Source organism: Vitis vinifera, chromosome 13 (genome assembly GCF_030704535.1).
Source record: "Vitis vinifera cultivar Pinot Noir 40024 chromosome 13, ASM3070453v1".
NCBI lineage: Eukaryota > Viridiplantae > Streptophyta > Magnoliopsida > Vitales > Vitaceae > Vitis > Vitis vinifera.
In genome coordinates, this window is record NC_081817.1 from 6758765 (window position 1) to 6779036 (window position 20272).

A 20272-nucleotide genomic window follows, 5' to 3' on the forward strand; every position below is an offset into this window, starting at 1 on the left:
TCTATAAGCAATTAATAAATTATGCAAAATCCCCTTTATGTTTGTTGATAATATTTTAAGTTAAGTTAAAGCAATATTTGTTTTTCGAAAACATAAGGAAAGAAAATAGAGAAAAAGGTATAAAATAAGAAAAAGTAAAAAATAAAAAATAAAAGTAAATTTAAAATTAATAAATTATTGTTATATACTACTTAAAACTAATTTAATCTTTTATAAGATTAAATAATTTAAAAAATATAAAATTTTAATTATATTTGATTTGATTTTATATTTTTTCATATGATAAAATATCTTTTTTAGCGTCATTTTTCTTTCATTAATTACTTTGGGAACCAAACACTTTTCTATAAATTTTTTTTATGGGCAAAGGATAGCCCATCCTTTGACAATTTCCATATGCAAGGCATGCAGGTACACCATGCCTTTTAGTTTGATGCATACTTTCACTGAGAAAAAAAAATACCATTGCTTGATGGTTTTGATAAAAGGATACAAAGGCTAACCAAAATGATAAAGAAAGATAGAGAGAAGAAAAAAGAAAAAGAAAGAAGGAATAGGAAGAAAGTGTAAACAATATTCAGATCTCCTATTTTAATCCGTTGCTGCCACTTCTTGCTGCTTTCTGGTGCCAGCAGTCACAGCCATTTCCTTTTCCTTTTCATTCTCATTCTTCTCCGTCTCGCCTCTAAACTTCTTATAGATATCCCCGCTGTAGAACTTCCTAGTTCGACAAACCAGAATCAGCGAAACGAAAGCTGCAAAGACGTTTGTACAAGCCAATATAAGATAAGAAATCTTGTAACATTTTGTTCCAATGCATGTCAATTCCTCGGTCATTGATCTTTTCACACTCTTTTGCCCCAGCTGCTTTATAGCCTCTCTATCGTAAAGCTTTCCCACCACTAGCACACTCAGGACATAAGATCCCAGAGGGGCGGAAAGTTGGCCGCAATTGAAGAGAGTAGAGTAGTACTTCAGTCCGAAAAGCTCAGACACAACGGTGAAAACCAGTGTCAATTGGGCTCCATGAGAGAACCCGACTACCAGCGATGCAATGTACACTGAATTAGGGAATGGGAAGGCGATCATGAGCTGACCAACGGCGGACAATAGCAGGAAGATTGTCATGAAAAGGGTTCTGGGAACTTTTTTCTTCAGGAGTAGGGTTTCAGATATGAATCCCGTGAAAACTCTCCCGAAAAAGCCCCAGATGCTGGCCAGTGAGACAGAGATGCCGATTGTGTTCTTTTTATAGCCTAAGGATTCCCCGATCTGGCCGAGGTTGTTCATTGTGGTTAAATTGCAGCCCAGTCCGCAACACATAGCCACGAACATAATTATCATATCGGCACTCAGAAGGGCCTGAAAGATGGAATAATCTTCGCCTCTACTGGGCTTGTTGCAGACGTTTGTACATGAATAGCATGGCATTTCCTCTGTAGCCCCCTCTTTTTCCTTTTGTGTATCAGTCTGAGGACTTTCCGGCAATGTCTTAGACTCTTTCGCAATCACAATATCAGTGGGCGCTGCCACTGGCTGCTTCTTCTCCCTCCAAACGAGAAGCTCCTCCCTCACAGCTATACCAAAGGGCAGTAAAATTAGGACAATGACAGCGATGGCGCTTCCAATATAGGCAGTCTGTGAGAATTGAACTTGTTTCTGAGCGATTATTAAGCCCATGAGAAACGCAGCTAGACCCACGGTCACATACATATTTTGATACAAAACATTGAGCACACGCGGATGAGTGGAGGCCTTCATTGGCCTAAGAGTGGTAAGGAAAACAATAGATATCACCGACGGAAGCCACCCAATGAGAAGAATCATGGATGTGGAGTCGTTCCCATAGATTGCATAGTAGAGCTGTGTGAACAGCGCTCCACTCAACCCCACGAAACCCTTCATGAGACCCAACATCATTCCTCGGGCCTCCGGGAAGTTCTTGACGCAGGTGACGAGTGCACCGGTGTTGGAGAAATTCTGGGAATTAGCTCCCAGGCAGATGTACACGCACATATGCCACACCGCCGGTTTCGGTATTTTTCCAACGACGGCGAGCCATATGAGAAAGTATCCGCCGAAATTCATTATGGAGCCAACGAGGAGGACGACCCAGGTGGGTGCCACCTCCGCTAAAAGGCCCGCGGGGATACCAACATTGGCACCCAGATCCTTCATCGAGGCCAAGAGATTGAGCGTCGATTGATCGTAGCCCAGCCTGGCTTTGATGTCTTTGGAGTAGACTCCATAGAGGTAAGTTGCACCGGCACCCGCCATGACCAAGAACGCCGCGGGTATCATGAACCACCCCCCACGGAGGACTTGCCACGCGAACCTACAGCAGCCTCCGCCGCCTCCCACCGTTGCTGCATCACCCATCTTCTTCCTGATCTTTTCGCTTGTTCTCAAGGCTGAGACTGAAAAAAAAAATTCAGAACAGGCTGTTTAGTTATCTTATACGAGGATTACAGGGAGAGGATAATGGCGTTCCTACAGACCCGGTTGTTGCTCGTTGGAATTTCTCGTAATTAATTTTTCGTCCAATTAATTCAAATAATTTATCATCGTATTCCTTCCAAAAATTAAGGATGAAGCACTAATTAACATCCTATTTAATTATAAAAACTCAAATTTATTAATCAGATTTCAAAATATAAGACTGAGGTTTTGAAAATTATTTTTTTTCTGAAAAAAAAATTACTCCTTTTAAACTATAGCTTATTTATTAATTAATTGACTTTTTCTTTACCTCTAATTACTCTTTGAAATTCTTAGATTGGTTTTAACCATCATTTGGATTGATTTTATCCTAGGAAGTGTTTTTATATTTTTTGCACTTAAGTTTAATTAATGATAGATATGTTTTTAGAAACACGTAATTTTGTTTCATTAATATTCTTCATAAATTCAAAAAAATTAAATAAATGTAAAAATTAAATTAGATTTTTGGTTGTTTCCTTCTTTATTTTTAGTTAGAAACCATGAGCTTGTTTGCCATTTAAAAACAGTTTTCTATGTGTAAAAACAAAAAAATAATTTTAAAATTTTCTAATACTTTATAATTGTTTAACTGTTATTCTCTTAAAATAATTTTAAGAAAAACAGAGAATAAGAATTGTTTTAATTGATTTTTAAAAACAAAAGGCCAAAATCATGATCCGTGTAAAAATAGTTTTCAGAATTAAGTTTCAGAAAACATAACCGAACAGACCCTCTAATATTAAAAAATGGATTGACTTAAAAAGTTTTTATTGTCTGTTATCCATTTTTCATTTTAGACATATGCGGCGAGACACAAAAATAGTTGATAGGGTCAAAGGATGGATAAGGTAAAGAGTTGAGTTGATTGAGTAAAAGCCTAAAAGGTTCCTATCCACAAGGTAAAAAGGTTAGATCTAAGAAAGCTCGTGTTATAACAATTTGGTAGTTTCTTCGTGTAACAAAAGTAATTTTTTTTTTATATATAAAAAAAAATCTATTTTTATTCATTTATGAGAATTATATTAAACCAAAATCTATGTTAAATTGATTTATGTTTCAAGCCAATTTTTTATTTATTTTATAATAATAGCTTATATAAAGTCAGAATTCAAAATAAACTATATTTCTATAATAAATTATACTTTATTCATTTATAAAAACTAATTTTTATTAAATGGTTATTGAGAAATTAAAAAAAAATTACGATTATATTTCTTTAAATGATTTTTATAAAAAGAAAAAAAAATGGCGTTGAAATTAGGTAATTCATTATTTTTATTTATTATAAGTTGTTTATGTATATAATTTTTTTTCTTTTCTATTGTAATCTTTTAGCCTATTTTTGAGTTTGATTAGATTTATTTAGGAAAATTGTGATAATTTATTTACTTACCCTGTAATTCTTAACAAAAGTAGGCAATAAAAAGTCTTATGCAAACCTTTTTTTTCTTAATAAATTGTGATAATTTATACATGTTTAACCATTCAAGGTGGAAAAAGGAAATTTTTTAAAAATAGTTTTCTTCGAATTTGTAATTGATGCAAATATAAATAATAAAAAATTAAGTTTTCACACTCATAAAAAAATAATCATAAAATAAAAATCTTCTAAAAATAATTCAAATTTCATATCTTCTTATATCAAAGGTAGTATTTGAATGGTCAAATGTAATATTTTTGACAAAAAAAAAATGAAATATTAATTATTTTTGGATCAGTATTTCATAAACTCAGGTTCCTATTTTATAGTCTTTTTCATGTAAATGTTTAGAAACACACTTTTCCCGATATAAATTAGTTGTGATAAGTTATGTATAATTGGGTAATTAGGTAGAGGAACACTATGAAATAGGAAAAAAGAGGTAGAATAAATATAGGATAAAAGAACTCCATTAAGTAGGGAAAAAGAGGTAGAAAAAGTATATAAATATATGGAAAAGGAGTATGTGGATACATAAAAAGGAGGAACCATACACCAAATAAGGAGATTATGTTGTGTTGAACAAAAAATTGAATCAATGTAAATAATGCACTCTAAGACCCTCCCTCAAGTGTAGCTTCCATTTTTGAGTTTATATATGAGTTTAATGAATTGAGTAAATAAAGCCATATGTTAAATAACTAATTTTTCTAAAGGATTAGGTTTATAAGATTTAGGGTTACAATATATATCATGTACTCTAACAAATATATGAAGAGTTTCAGCTTGCCCTTCCCATTGCCTTTGCCTTTTGTGTCTCGGTTTTTGACCTTTTATCATTGAGAAGTGTAGAGTATCTATAGCTTTCGTACGGTTTTTTTTTTTCTTCATAGTTTTACATATGGGTTAGTTAATCCTACTTAAATATGCATATATTTGAAATTTGATGTGATTTAAAGAACTTTAGTTGAAAGAATTTTGTAATTTTCTTTCATGTGTTTTTTTTTTAACTGTAGATGAATTATGTAAATTTGTGCTATTGGGCAAGTTGATAGCACAAGTTGTGACAACCTATTTGAAGAAAGATTTATGGGATAATGATATATTTTTTGTTTATTTTTATCTTTTTCATTTTCATATGCTCTATGTAAATTTGTGCTATTATTCAAGTTCTTACCATTAGATTTTTGGGTCATATTTTTTTTTTAATAATAATGATAGTAATAAACAAAATAAGTAAAAAATAAATAAATAAACAACTACATTTTATTATAAATAGTTTAGAATTAGTGAAAATATGACAAAATACAAATAATATGATAAAAGTATAAAAATTATGACAAGTGAAAAAAAAAAAAAAATGACCAATGTACTAAGGTACAAAAATTATAATATAAGCAAGCATGAAAAAAGTAACAAGCGAGTCAAAAAAATATGGTCAAGTACAAAGCATGAGATAAGGATATAAAGAATGTGACTCAGCTACTAAGGTTTAAAAATGTGACCTAGGTTGAGTAATGTGACCCCAACATGAAGTTTTTTTTTATCAAGATAATAAAGTACAAAAAATGTGACCAAGTTATATAAAATGTGACTAATATATTAAGGTATAAAAAATGTAATCAAGGTATTAAGATACAAAAAAAATGTGATCTAAATATGATGATGTGATCAAGTTATGAAAAATGTAACAAAGGTACAAAATATGTAACTAAGATACTAAGGTATTAAGGCCAAATATTTTAGATATGATGACATATAATAATGCCCATTAAGCTCCAAGACAGAAGTCAATGATTATGAAAGCTACATAAAGAGAGTTTTAGATGTTGAAGGTGATGAGGAGATGACCAACATATCAGAGGAGTAAGATGAACATGAACATCAAAGGTCGAGGGAATTTGTACTTGGTCAAGAGGGCTTCTAATATGGAACACTCTACTCTTCCTAGATAGTTCCATATGCTAAGGAGTAAGGATTTATCCAACCATTCCCTTAAATAGTTGTGGATAGCACATACAATATGATTTGTATTCTATATATACTAGAGCTTCTATTAGAATGGATGTCGCACTATGTCGTGTGAAACTTAACCTAGTTACCTCCCCTAGGTGTTTGACCTTAGTTTCTTAGTGTAGTCACTCATTAAGTGTCTATCTAAGATCTCACATTCAACATTGTGCAATCTACACGAAATCGAGGATATATTTCATATTCAACTATAAAGTCTTATCTTAGTTTAGCTAAGGCAATGTTTCAAATGTAGTTTATTTTGAATTTTTTTCAAATGAATAAATAAATATTATCTCATTGATTGGCTCAAAAATCATTCATTCTATCTTGGCTAGATCATATAAACTCTCATCATTTTATAAACAAGGGCACTCAATGTATTAAGTTTTATAAATATAAGGTGCCTTGACCCCAATAACTAGTCCAACAGACTACTGAATTTGCTACCCTTTGACCAAACAAACTTAAGATCTACCTATTTTTCTTGCATTTTCTCATGCTCATTTTTACTTTTTCCCCCTTGAATCTCTCTACAACTCCTCAAGACACATTAATTTCTCTCATTTCACCCTTTTAAATTGAGAATCCAAGCTTTGTTCAACTTCAACTCTCATCCTTACTCTTTTCTACTTAATCTTCACAACCCTTAACATCAACACCGTGGGAAGAGGCATAATCAAGCTATTAGAGTCCCAATTTTCATGACATGCATGACATCTCACACTTGCAACTTGGTTAGTCGACCATCCCATTCTTGTTGTTATTGAATGACCGAAAGTGAGGGGACATCCTAAATCTTCTTTTGATTACCCTCTACAGTAGCTCTCCAAGCTCCTTTTATAAATAGTAGTCTTGGGATGAAGGAAGTGGGATAATGAGAAGAAGCAAGCAAGAAGCATAATAGTACGAAGTTTTTTTAGTTTTTAGTAGCAACAAGGCAACACCATCTCAACCATACCTCGAAGATGAGCCACTTAGGTGTTTTTATGTAAAGGCTTGACTTTTTGTATTTTTTGTTTTGTTTTTGTTTTTTTTAATTCCCTTACCATTTCAATGAATGTTCTTTTTAATTTCAATCAAAGTATTTTAGTCCTTCAGGTTTCAAGTTCAAATCAACACTTCAGTTTTTAACTCTTCTTCATTCAAGTTTAGTTGTCATAGCGTAAATGAGGGCATTAAAAGAGGTGAGTTGAGTATGTTTTTTTTTCTTCATTATTGTATAATAAATGTACAACACCCCGGTCTCTAAAATAGATTCCAAGATAACTAAGTTGAGGAATTTTTTACGCTACTTAAGATACCTCAATTCAAAGCGTTACATAGAGATTGGAAAGGTAATGTAGAGACTAAAAAAAATGCTACTATTTTTTTTTTTTTTAATCTAGGAACAAGAGCATTCTCATGATCATAAAAAAAACCAATAAGTTATAGTATTATCAAATGTAAAAGTTGGATACATGGTAGTGCTTACACAACAAGTCAAATACTTTAACTTTGTAGGATAGTCAATAAGTTGAGGCATGAACAAAAATGTCCTACAAAGATTTTATGTAATAATTAATAGATACGTTATTACATTGACAAAGAATACAATGTTTTATAATAGAAGTAAACACATAAGTACGAGGCTTCTTTATATTAGAAAACTTTTGAAAAATAATAAGAGTCTGCTTAAGTTTTATAAATCACAAGATCAAATTGCATGTATTTTGTAAAGCTATTAAAAGATATGTGTTTCAGATGTCAATTAAAAATCATGCTTAATATAATTGACTTTAAAGCTCAACTTAAGGGAGATGGGTGAAATTAATAATTTGACTTGAAGCCAAATCGAAAGAATTTTAAGAATTTGAGATTTCTTATGTTAATTAAAAGTACTAGTTTAATAACAAATTAAACTTAGGGGGTAAGTATGATCAATTTATTGTAAAGATAGGCTTATCATTATGTTGATAGAGAATTGAATTAAATAAAATATTACTATGAGTGTAAGGGGTATAACAAAAGCAAGAACATGGGAGCGCTTTTGATTTTTTTTTTTTTTTCATTATTTAAAAAATAAAAATTTAAAAATAAATAAATGAAAATTGGGCTCGCTTGAAAGAGAGTTTTGGGTGATGTGCTCAACATTTTCCAAAGTGAATCCACGTAGGAAGCCAACAAAAATAATTCAATCCACTTTGATGTTGGATTGGCCCATGGTGTCCCATTTCTAAGCATAGCAATCAATATCATAATCATTACATCCATCATTCAATTTTTGTCTTCCTTAGGCTAACAAGTCTAACCATTAGTGACTGTCACCGTCTTGGCCTCATCGGCTTTGGCCTCCTCCCGGAACTTCTTGTAAATGTCAGTCTGGTAAAACCTCCTAGTCCTAATCACTAGCATGAATGAAACCAGAGAACCAAAAATGGTGACCCCTGTGATTATAATGAAAGCCAATTTGAAGCACTCCACACCACTGCAGTTCAATTCCTCACCAGGCTTCCTCTGGATCCCCAGAGCTGCCATTTGCCTTTTCGCCTCTTTATCATATAGATGTCCTGCCACCCTCACATTGAGCAGATAAGAACCAATTGGGCTGGCCACCCCAGCAAAATTGAAGAACGTGGAGTAGTGTTTAAGGCCAAATATTTCAGATATGATGGCGTAGAGTAATGCCCATTGGGCACCAAAACAGAAGCCGATGATTACGGAAGCTACATAGAGAGAGTTCTTGATGTTGAAGGCGATGAGGAGATGGCCAACACATGAGAGGAGTACGATGAGAGTGAGCATCAAAGGCCGAGGGAATTTGTACTTGGTCAGGAGGGTTTCTGATATGGAACCAGCAGCTACTCTTCCTAGATAGTTCCATATGCTGAGGAGTGATATGAAGGTGCTTAGGCTTCGAGTGGGGTACCCCAGAGAAGTTCCGATCTGTCCCAAGTTGTCTACTACTGTTAAACTCCCTCCCAGACCGCAGATTGAAGCTAAGACCAGAATCAACAAGTCGATGCTGAAAAGGGCTTGAGGTATGGTGTAATCTCCCTCTCTCTCCGGTGGGTGGAACACGTTTGATAGGCAAGAAACTTGCTTCTGTGAGCTTTCTGCAGCTGTGGACTCGGGCAGCGATGGTGGGGGCAACCGAGAAATCTCGGTGTCTGGATTCAGGGCCTGTTGCTTGAACTTCCAAAGATTGAATTCCTCTTTTATAACAACAGCAAGTTGGAGAAAGAGCAAGAAAAGGACCGCAGCCCCGCTTCCACGGAACTCAATCTGCGTAAAATTCACCTGTTTCTCAACTATAATTATAATCATGAGAAACCCAGCCAGGCCAAGAGAGATATAGAGGAAATGGTAGAAGACATTGTGCTCCTCCTTCTGCAGACTGAGCTTCATGATTTGAATAGTCCTGAGAAACGCAAAAGACAAAGCTGCAGGAAGCCAAGCTATGAGCAAAATGAGAGCCTTAATGTGATTGCCATAAAGAGCATGGTATATCTGCGTGATAATCGCACTGCTCAGCCCTTGATACCCCTTCAAGATCCCCAGCACCACGCCTCTGCTCTCTGGGAAGTTCTTAACGCAGGTGACCAGGGCTCCGGTGTTGGAGAAAGACTGAATTGGCACCGATACATATGTAGAGGCACATGTGCCAGACATGGGGTTTGAGTATTTTTCCAGACACTGCAAGCCATATCATGAAGTAGCCGAAAAAATTGAGGGCTGCACCCATTGATAGCACAACCCATGTTGGAGTGACCTCGTTGATGAGGCCTGCAAGGACTCCAACGTTGGCTCCCAAGTCCTTGCAAAAGCTGATCAAATTGAGGGTGGTTTGATCATAGCCCAGAGTTGATTTGATTGTGCTGGAGTAGAGGCCGAACATGTAGGTTGCACCAGAAGCGGACAAGATGAGAAATGTGGCAAACACCATGAACCACCGCCCTGTCAGGATTTGCAGGGTTAGGCTCCTCATGTCATTAGCCCAGCCTCCACCCTCACCCACCATTTCCTCTGGCTTACCACAAAATTTAGTTGTTTACTCCGGCAAAAGCTTCATTGCTGGCTTCAGGGTTGGGGGAAGGACACCTCTTGAACTTGGATCACATGCAGAAATTAAGAAAATTTTCTGATGGAAAAGGGAATTTAGAGTGGGGGGGAAACTAGAATCTTGATTTTATAGAGAGCCTAATGTGTGAAATGTCTCATAGAAGGCAGCTTTATAATTAAAAGGTAAAGTTTAAAGGTGGACAGGTATTCCATTAAAAATTACTTTTAACCATTGCAGAGTTCCTCAGAATGATTCTTTCTCTTTTCTCTCTGTCAGCCTTCCATGTCTTTGCTTCCTCTTTTCTTTTTTTCTCTCTTCCCACTCACTGCCCTACTCTTCCCACCTTTACCCCTTCTCTCATATCCACCACATCCCACTCACAACCACCCACTTCTTCTCCTCTTCATCTTTCATTTTCTTTCTTTTTTTTTCCTTTTATTTTTCTCTCTATCATCTCCACCACCAGCCACGGCCGGCATCATCTCCCTTGTCCGCCATGTCTCCACTGCTACCATCACCAGCAGCAACCTGCATCTTCGACACACTCACAGCCGTCCCTACACACTTCATGCTGCCTCCATTCTCCATTCTTGGGCTTAACAAATGAGGTATTTTCTCTCCTTGATTTCTGTAGTTGTTGTTTATGTTATTGGGCTTTGTTTGGGTTGTTTGAATCGCCGTGCATATGAATTGGATTGTTGATTTAAGTGCGTTATTTTCAGTTATTACATGAGGGCATCAATTCGGATTTGACTTAATTAGAACGCTAACACAGATTTCATGTGCTTGTTTTGTTTTGACTTAATTTTTAATCGGATTTGGGCTTTTGTTTTACATGGGCTTCACTGTTGACTGAGGGGCATTCTTTTGAGATAGAAAATGAGGCTTGTGTTTTACATGGGCTTCATTGTACGCACGATGGTTGTAAATACTTGTTTGCAAATATTGGTTTGTTGCTTGTGGTTTTTTCGTCTTTTTCTTGATTTCCTAATTTTGTATCTTAAAATCATAAAATGTTTTTAAATAAAATCATAAAATCTCTTATTTAAATAAAAATAAGAATATTCTTTTTATAAATAAAATTGTAAAAAAAAATATTTTCTTTTAATAAAACTAAGCGATATTTCTTAAACAAAATTGTAAAACTCTTTTTTTAAGCAAAATTGGAAAACTCTTTTTTTTTTAATAAAGTTGCAAAATCGTTTTTTTAATAATTTTTTTTTTTACATAAAATAGTCTTTCAATTAACTAACGTCTATAATCTAACAAGACGAAAGCTATTAGTCTTTCAAAACTATCTCTACTATTCTTAAAGTTACAGATCTTTTTATTGTGTATTTAATTAACATGTCTTAACTCTCAAAGAATCTATGTCAAGTTTCATTTAGGGAACTACTATAACCATAGTTTCCATGAACATACTACCTTAAGATCACCCAAGGGAACGTATTGTCTCAATTCCATAAAATATCATGGTGTCTCAGAATATCTGCTACTATCAATTTTCATTAACAGTGATCTAATCCATAGGATATATATAATTAGCTTACGATCTCACTCATAGGTTAAAGTTACTGTTAATTTTAAGTACAAACTCAATATTCTCTTAAGATTGAAAGACAATACAATGAAATAACTTCATGAGGTCATGACTACTTGATAGTTTTAAGTCATAATTCACTATAGGTCTTGTTTAATATGCAACTACACGCACTAGTGCACTTATTATGAAAAATTCATCCCAATAGCCAAGACCAACCATCCCTCCAATTATGTGGTGACGCATTACAGGATCTAATGGATGCCTAGACCCATAAACTGGTTGTGAACAAGTCATTTATTTACAAAGAACTCATAACTTGGATCTTACGTGTAACTTATAATGCACTCAAATCAGGTACAATGCAAAAGATGCAAATAAGAATACTCATGAAGTGTAATATATAAAATAAGGATAAATAAAAGTGAAATTAAAATATTATTAAATAATGAATTCCAAATTTTATTATATCATGTCATACTTTTAAAGGCTATATCCAAACACTCTAAATCTAATACAGTGAAAAAACATGACAACAAAAATCATAGTAAAGCATAAACATGGAACTTTTAAGTCATACCTATGATCTGGATGTTCTTAAATTGAATCATCTCTATTCATTCTTGCAAATGATAAGCATGACTTCTTTTACTCATTCCACCCTTGGTGATATGTGACATTATTTAGATTAGCTAGTTAATTTTAGGGAAATTTATGCAACCATACATTGGGGGGAAAATTTATCTTTTGGGAATTTTACTTTTTGCTTTTCAAGTTTGGTGTCATTTGGGGGGAGGGGTTCATACACTATAATAGTGATTTTGAGAGCTTTTAAAAATGCTCTCAACACACCCATTAACACTTTCAATTGGATCACCAACTTGGAAAAGCCGTGTGAGCAAGCTCAAAGTCAACTATCTACTTAGGCTGATGACATGGCTCATGTACATGTCACCATCCAACCAGACAATCCACATAGATTGGTTCTTTTAAAAAAATATTTTTCAAAAATGAACCAAACTAAGAAAGAAAATAGATTTTTTAGAGTTAGGTTTGGTTGAAGAAAGAAGATGGATTTGAGGTAAATCTCAATTCTGTTTTGTTCTTTTTTGGAAAATATTTAAAAAAAAAAAAAAAACAAATCCATGTGGATTGTTGGTTGGATGGTGACATGTACATGAGTCATATCATCAGCTTAAGTGGACGATTGACTTGGACCTTGCTCACGTGGCTTTTCCAAGTTGGATCACCAATCGAAAGTGTTTGAGGGTATGTTAAGGGCATTATTACAATGTATGGAAAGACAATTTTTCCAACCATATATACTAAAAAAATCTTGAATTGGCTTAAGTATTGTGCTAGTAAGATAGAAAACACGTCCATGATGCAATGATGACTTGTTGAACCATTATGGAGAACTTGACTAAATATGCTTATCAAAATTTTGTAACAATCATTCTATTTGGTCATTAGCTTGCATTTATACTTGTACAACTCCAAATTACATTATCTCTTTCAAATCTTTAGATAATTTTTTGTCCAAGTACAATCCTATTTAAAAAATCAATTAAATCATATGCATAATCAAATCTATGGCTGTGAAAAAAATACAAAAATAAAAATAAACATGGGCAAAGAGGAATTCTCAAATGAATATGTTCAATTTTATACACCTGAATAAAACCAAACTTCAATTATCATACATTGCAATACAAATAATTTTCTACTCTGTCCTCTTATTTCTTTAATATCAATTCCTAGTCACAATACTCCAAGGCTTCTCATCCTCATCCCTTCATAAATAAATAGATCATGAGCCTAATAATTGCAATTAACAATTCTATTCTCGGAACTTCTTGTAAATGTCACTCCGGTAGAACTTGCGAGTCCTAAGCACAAGAATGAACGACGCAAGGGTACCAAAAAATGTAACCCCTGCTATTATGAGGAAAGCCAATTTGAAGCACTCTGCCCCGATGCAAGTCAGCTCCTCACCACGCTTCCTATGGCTCCCCGTGGCTGCCATTTGCCTTTCTGCTTCTTTATCATATAGATATCCGGCCACCCTCACGTTCAGCAGATAAGAACCAATTGGGCTAGCCACAGAGCCAAAATTGTACAACGTGGAGTAATATTTGAGCCCAAAAATTTCAGAAATGATGGCGAAAAGTAATGGCCATTGGGCACCAAAGCAAAACCCGATGATCATCCATGCTAAGTAGAGAGCATTGTGGACGTTGAAGGCCATGAGCAGATGACCAGCGCATGCCAAGAGTTGGACGAGCGCCAGCATTAGAGGCCGAGGAAATTTGTATTTGGTTAAGAAGATTTCGGATACGAAACCAGCAACCACTCTTCCGAGATAGTTCCATATGCTCATAAGCGATATGAAAGTGCTTAGGCTGTCAGTCGGGTACCCCAGTGAAGTTCCAATCTGTCCCAAGTTGTCTATTGCTGTTAAAGTCCCTCCAACACCACAAATCGTAGCTAAGAATAGAAGAAACATGTCGAAGCTGAAAAGGGCTTGAAGTATGGTGTAGTCCTCCCCTCTCTTGGGTGGTCGGAAAACATTTGATAGACAAGAATTTTGCTTCTGTGGACTGGGTAACTGGTTGCGTGAACTTGTTGCAGCTGCAGACATAGGTGGTGGCGATGGTGGAGGTGAAGAAGCATCTTTATCCTCAGCATTCAACCTCTCTGTGATGATATTCAACTGGGAAGGCTCATTCAGGGCTTGTTTCTTCGTCTTCCAAAGATCGAATTCTTCTTTTATAACAAGAGCAAGTGGAAGAAAGAGCAAGAAAAGGACAACAGCCACGCTTCCACCATATTCACTCTGAGTGAACTTCATCTGTTTCTCTACTATAATTATAATCATGAGAAATCCTGCGAGGCCAAGAGAGATATAAAGGAAATTATAAAAGACCTTGAGCTCATTTCTCCGCTGATCCACCTTCATGATTCGAATAGCAGGAAGAAACCCCAAAGATACAGCTGCAGGAAGCCAAGCTACAAACAAAATGAGAGCCGTTGCATCATTGCGATAGAAAGCATGGTACATCTGTGTGATAATTGCACCAGTTAGTGCCCCCTGATACCCCTTCAATATCCCCAAAACCGCACCTCGGTTCTCAGGGAAGTTCTTCACGCAGGTGACAAGTGCTCCAGTGGTGGCAAAAGCCTGAGAATTCGAGCCAATGCATATGTAGAGACACATGTGCCAGACCCGGGGTTTGGCCATTTTTCCCGACACTGCAAGCCATATCATTAAGTAGCCGAAAAGATTCATAGCCGCACCCATTGATAGCACAACCCATGGTGGTGTGACCTCATTGATGAGGCCAGAAAGAACCCCAACATTTGCTCCCAAGTCCTTGAAAAAGCCGAGCAAATTGAGGGTAGTTTGATCATATCCCAGAGCGGCTTTGATTGCGCTTGAGTAGAGGCCGAACATGGAAGTCGCTGAAGCAGCCGCAAACATGACAAGAATTGCTGCAAACACCATCAACCACCGGCCGGTGAGGATTTGGAAGGCTAGACTCCTCATGTCAGCCCGATTAAAACCAGTACTGGCCACAGTTCCTGCAACCGCCATTTCCTCCATCAGCCTGTGAGTCTCTATTAGATAATTGTATACAATTTCAAGGTTCAAATTTATTTCTCAAAAATATAATATAATCAAAATACTATATAATATAAAACATAAATGTTTTTTTCCAAATAAATCTATTATTGATATAGAAAATTATTGCTTAAAAAAAAAGAAGGTTTGACTTTAAAAAAAAATTAATAAAACCCTAATTTAATTTAATATAAAAATTTAATCAATATTCTATTTAATATAAATTTTCCCTAATTTCTATATTAAATATTTATTCTAGCTAAGTATGATATAAATTGCCAATAAGGAAATTTAAGGAAAAATATCCCTTTCCTTTTTTTTTTTGACAATTCTTAATCTTTCTTTTTTCTAAAAAAGAAAAAACCAAACATTACTAGAGTCGGATAACTTGTGCCTATTGCCTAAATGGTAAAAACACCCTATCCATTCACTGAGCTGGGACGGAGTTGACTCGGTCACTAACACAAATTTGAACGAGCCAACTCAGCCTTATCATCCAGTTGCAAGATTTGAGGATCAGAGATTACCCATCAGCCTTATCAATAGGTAGAAGTGAACTGTAAGAAGTTGGGTTTAGCTACAGTGGTGGCCGCGGCGATGGACTGATGTGGAGCTGCGGCGGCAATGACCTTGGCACCTCTGGATTTTTCATTTCCTTCAGCTGCTATTGTTAAGATGGAGGTGGATCAGCGGCGAATAGGTGTTGAAGGATTGGAATTTGGTGTAGTGAAGACGGAGATGGCTTTAGAGTTGGAAGTCACCGGAACTGGAGATGTGGAGAAGCTGCAACGGTGATGGTGGGTTCTGGCCGCGATTGAGGGGAAGCTGGTGGTGATTAATGGCGGTGGCCGGCGCTCACCCCCTGCGGCGATCGCATGGTGGCTCTACTTCAGCTCTCTTTTTTCAGTGGAAAAACCCAGAAAACGAAGAAAATGACGAAGGAAGAGAGAAATCGAAACGATGAGCCAGGAAAAATAAAACCTAAAATCCCGACTGGCAGTTGAGACTTGAGACCAAATCATTGAAGAATAAATTAAATAAATAACGGCTAAAAGTGAGTTTTGATTCACTTCTGAGGAAAAAAAAAATCACATTTTTTTAATTAATATTTATTTATTTATTTAAAAATAATTTAAAATACAAACTAATTATTATGTAAATTATCTCCTTGTTATATCATCAAACAACTAGATTCGTCCAAATTATTTCTCCTTTTTGGTTATTTATTATTATTATTATTATTATTATTATTATATTTAGGTTTTTTTTTTTTCTTCCAAAACAAATATCGAAAAAGTTGAATTTTTTTTTATTTTTTCATAAGCAAACATCCTGTAACAAAAGTGAGATAGTTTGAAAAGTGTAGACATTAAAAATAGATTAAAGAATGTGAATATTAGAAATATTAGAAATTGGTGAAACCCTAACACCGATCTGCAGATGGGTTTGAGTTTGTTGGGAATAAGATTTATGATTTTTTTCATTATCTAGGATATTTTTTTGTTATGACAAATTTAATTCCAAGGACTTTCACTTTTTAGACTTTTTAGACTTTTTTTTTGTCTATGTCTTCAATTTAAGAGATAGAGATACGGATTAAAAAAAGTTATATATTATTGTTTTTAATTTTTTTTAATGTAAAATTCTTGATGTGATAATTTGTAGCTAAGAAAATTTGAAAAGAAAAAAATTAAAATATAATAATAATAATAATATTTAAAAGGAATGAAAATATTTACGTGAAGCAATTTAGTTGTCAATTGATGCAGATAACATGACAATATTTTAGGGAATAATTATATGACTCATTAAAAGTATATATTTTTCAAATTATTTTTAAATAGATGAAGATAATATTGATTTTAAAAAATTGAGATTTTTTTTTTTATATATTTTTGTATTGGTGAATCAAAACTCACTTTTCCCTAAATCATTTTTGTGTTATTCTATTGGATAGGAGAAATAAGGGACAAATTAAATTATTAATAATATATGTTTTTTTGTAATATTCCTTATTGAATGGAGGAGAGATATCCTAACATTGTATTAATATGAACTCCACTTAATAACGTAGACGCGTTTTAAAGTTGTGAGGATAAAAAACTAAATTATGACTAAATTAGTGATTAATTATTATTCCAACTAAACACATGAAAAAGTTAAAACTTTTTTCTTTTTTTTCATAAGCAAACATCCTATAACAAAAGTGAGATAGTTTGAAGAGTGTGGACATTAAAAGTATATTAAAGCGTGTGGATATTAGAAATAAGTGAAACCCTGACACCATAACCAACTGTAGATGAGTTTGAGTTTGTTGGGAATAAGGCTTATGATTTTTTTCATTATCTCTTTAGGAATTTTTTTGTTATGACAAATTTAATTTCAAGGACTTTTGACTTTTTAGACCTTTTTTTGTTTTTGTCTATGTCTTCAATTTAAGAGATAGAGACACAGATTAAAAAAAAGAGTAATATATTATTGTTTTTTATTTTTATTTTTATGTAAAATTATTGATGTGATAATTTATAGCCAAGAAATTTTGAAAAGAAAATAAATTAAAATATAATAATAATAACATTTAAAATGAAGTACATGTATTTCAAATTATTTTTAAATAGACGAAGATAATATTAATTTTAAAAAATTGAGGTTTTTTTTTATAACTCACTTTTCCCTAAATCATTTTTGTGTTATTTTATTGGATAGGAGAAATAAGGGACAAATTAAATTATTAATAATATATGTTTTTTTGTAATATTCCTTATCAAATGGATGAGAGATTTCCTGACATTATATGAGTATGAATATGAATTCTATTTAATAATGTAGACGCGTTTTAAAGTTGTGAGGGTCATTTGACCCAAAATGAATAATAGTATCTACATAGTTGGGAATGTGTCATTACAAAATGGTATCAAAGTCGATTCCTATCTCAGTGTAAGGGTTTGTTTGGTTGCATAAGGGGTATTTGTCAGTTTAACCCCGTAATTCTATAAAGACATTGTTTTTGCATGAGATGTGTTGTTGTGACTTGTGAGAACCCTTTGGTCTCAAAATGAACAATAGCTACGTGGTTAAGAGTAGGTCATTTAACTCTTATTTGATTTAATAGTAGAAATGAGGAACAAATTGAAATTTTTTCCATTATAATTTTAATTAAATTATGAAGAAAAAACATTAATTTTGAATTTAACATCCTAAAAATAAATACTCATTCTTATGACCCAATAGCATATAAACGAGAGGTTCTGGTTTAATAGCAAATCCTTTTGGAACTGTACCTGCAATGCCTCAATTGTCAATTTGGTTGCAGTGGAACTCCTATTCAACATGGGATATCTAGCATGCCTATAAATATGATATATCCTTAACCTTGGATTTGATCTGGTTCAGTTTCCTATTTTTCATTGTTTGTTATAGAAGAAGTTACTCTTTTGGGTCATTTCCGATGTTCTATTATGAGGAAAAAAATGGGATGGAATTTAGTGCCCATTTAATAATTATTTTCAAAAAAAAGTTTTTTATTATTTAAAACAAAAAAACAAAAAAATATGCTTAACAATTAAAAATTATTTTTTATTTTATAGTTTTAAGAAAAGAAAATAAAGTATTTTCATAAAACATTTTTTAGTTATTTTATATTATTTTTATATTATTTTATTTTATTTTATTGTTTTAAAAAATAATAATATAAATATGTATAATGATTAAAAATAAAATATTATATATATAAATTATTTTTAAAAATATTTAAAATATTTTATAAAATATTAAAAGATTATTTTCAAAAAGTATTTTTTTAAAACCATTTTCGAAAAAGAATTAACGTGTGAATATATAATATTTATGATGGCTTTGAAAGTAGGTGCTGAAAAACTTGCACCTACTAGAAGTCATATTTATTGACTTCTTGACACCTCTCTTAAAGGCGGATTAGATTTCCGTGATGCGAATTCATCCTAAAAGTGGTCCAAAACGTGAGATTATTTTTTTTTTCAAAAAGAAAGGATTTTATTTGAATTTTCAAACTTGGCTTGCTGCATAATATGAAGCAGACATCTAAACAAGGATTTTCTAGACCCGGAACCATCCTAGGCCACCATTGAAGTTCGAAGCAGCCAAACAAGCAGTCATCATTGCGTCTTAAAGTCATTTAGCTGCATGATAGGCTAAAATTTTCAGTTTGTGATTATGTCGTGATCCTATTTCTAATTTTTGACATTATAAAGAGATTGTGCGCAACATTAACTCATACATTGTATTCGGTCACAAACTGTCATGTTTTTGTTCGCTTTGCCTTTTGAGGCGAGGCCTTTTGTATATATTACGATTGAGAAGTGTCTCAAAATTTTAATTCATATAAAATTTTTATATTGATATATCATTATAATATTATAACTCTTTATATAATAATTGCGAAACCCACGAGGCTATAAGGGGTAAACAAAATGGGTGTGCAGGATTACAGACGCATATCCCATTTATGGATCGTTTGGGATTTTGATGGGTTGTGAATATGAACAAATGAGAAAGAATATGAGTTATTAGAGTCAGGATTTGTCAGGATTTGGTTGAAAAGAGAAAAAAGATTTGAGGGTAAATCTCAAAATCCTTTTTTTTTTTTTTTTTTGACAAATATTTTTTTAGAAAACCAATTCATATGGATTGTGTACTTGATGGTGACATATATGAGACGATATTTTTGGAAGGCTTTCAAAATTACTATTACAGTGTATGAAAAAATATTTAATTTCTCATAATCTGTTGAACTTGAAAAGTAAAAAGTAAAATTTCGAGAAAAGAATTTTTTACCCCTTGATACATGGTTACATAAATTTTTTACCCCTTTATCAATATTTACTGGGAAAGGGGTAAAAATTATGAGATATAGATAAACTTGTAAAAACCACATATGTAGATTGAAATGTAAGAAAGAGTGTAAGACATTCAATAGAGTAAGAAAGCTTGAGGTTCAATATATTGATATATGGTTATGTTTGGTTCCCGAAAAAATTGAGGGCGAATGTAAGAAAAATAAAAATAAATAAAAAATAGAAGGAAATAAAAAAATTGATAAATTATTATTATTTGTTATTTCAAACTTATTTTATTTATTTTAACTTATCGATATAAAAATTAAATAATTTTAAAAATACA

At 33.3% G+C, this 20272-nt stretch overlaps 2 protein-coding genes and 1 pseudogene across 3 annotated transcripts; all 3 read right to left on the bottom strand.

Annotated features, from left to right (window-relative positions):
- Positions 1 to 440: 440 nt before the first annotated feature.
- Positions 441 to 2495, bottom strand: LOC100242799 (protein NUCLEAR FUSION DEFECTIVE 4). The gene has a single exon (XM_002272407.5). The coding sequence runs from the start codon at positions 2377 to 2379 to the stop codon at positions 592 to 594; it is 1788 nt and encodes a 595-aa protein (XP_002272443.4). The 5' UTR covers positions 2380 to 2495; the 3' UTR covers positions 441 to 591.
- Positions 2496 to 8116: 5621 nt separating this feature from the next.
- LOC100247944 (protein NUCLEAR FUSION DEFECTIVE 4-like) lies at positions 8117 to 10252 on the bottom strand (annotated as a pseudogene).
- A 2883-nt stretch (positions 10253 to 13135) lies between these two features.
- Positions 13136 to 16143, bottom strand: LOC100256418 (uncharacterized). 2 transcript variants are annotated; one of them, XM_002267956.5, is made up of 2 exons: positions 15643 to 16143; positions 13136 to 15075 (listed from the first exon to the last, which is right to left on the bottom strand). In XM_002267956.5, exons 1-2 carry the CDS (start codon positions 15644 to 15646, stop codon positions 13334 to 13336), a joined length of 1746 nt encoding a protein of 581 aa, XP_002267992.3. In that variant the 5' UTR covers positions 15647 to 16143; the 3' UTR covers positions 13136 to 13333. The 2 variants fall into 2 exon arrangements, with proteins under 2 accessions (XP_002267992.3, XP_010658347.1); XM_010660045.3 differs by having other exon boundaries at positions 13136 to 15101.
- Positions 16144 to 20272: the final 4129 nt, after the last annotated feature.

What these genes read in the sequence shown, in the direction of transcription:
- LOC100242799 (XM_002272407.5), bottom strand. Translation starts at nt 2,379, where the DNA reads ATGGGTGATGCAGCAACGGTGGGAGGCGGCGGAGGCTGCTGTAGGTTC.
- LOC100256418 (XM_010660045.3), bottom strand. Translation starts at nt 15,097, where the DNA reads ATGGAGGAAATGGCGGTTGCAGGAACTGTGGCCAGTACTGGTTTTAAT.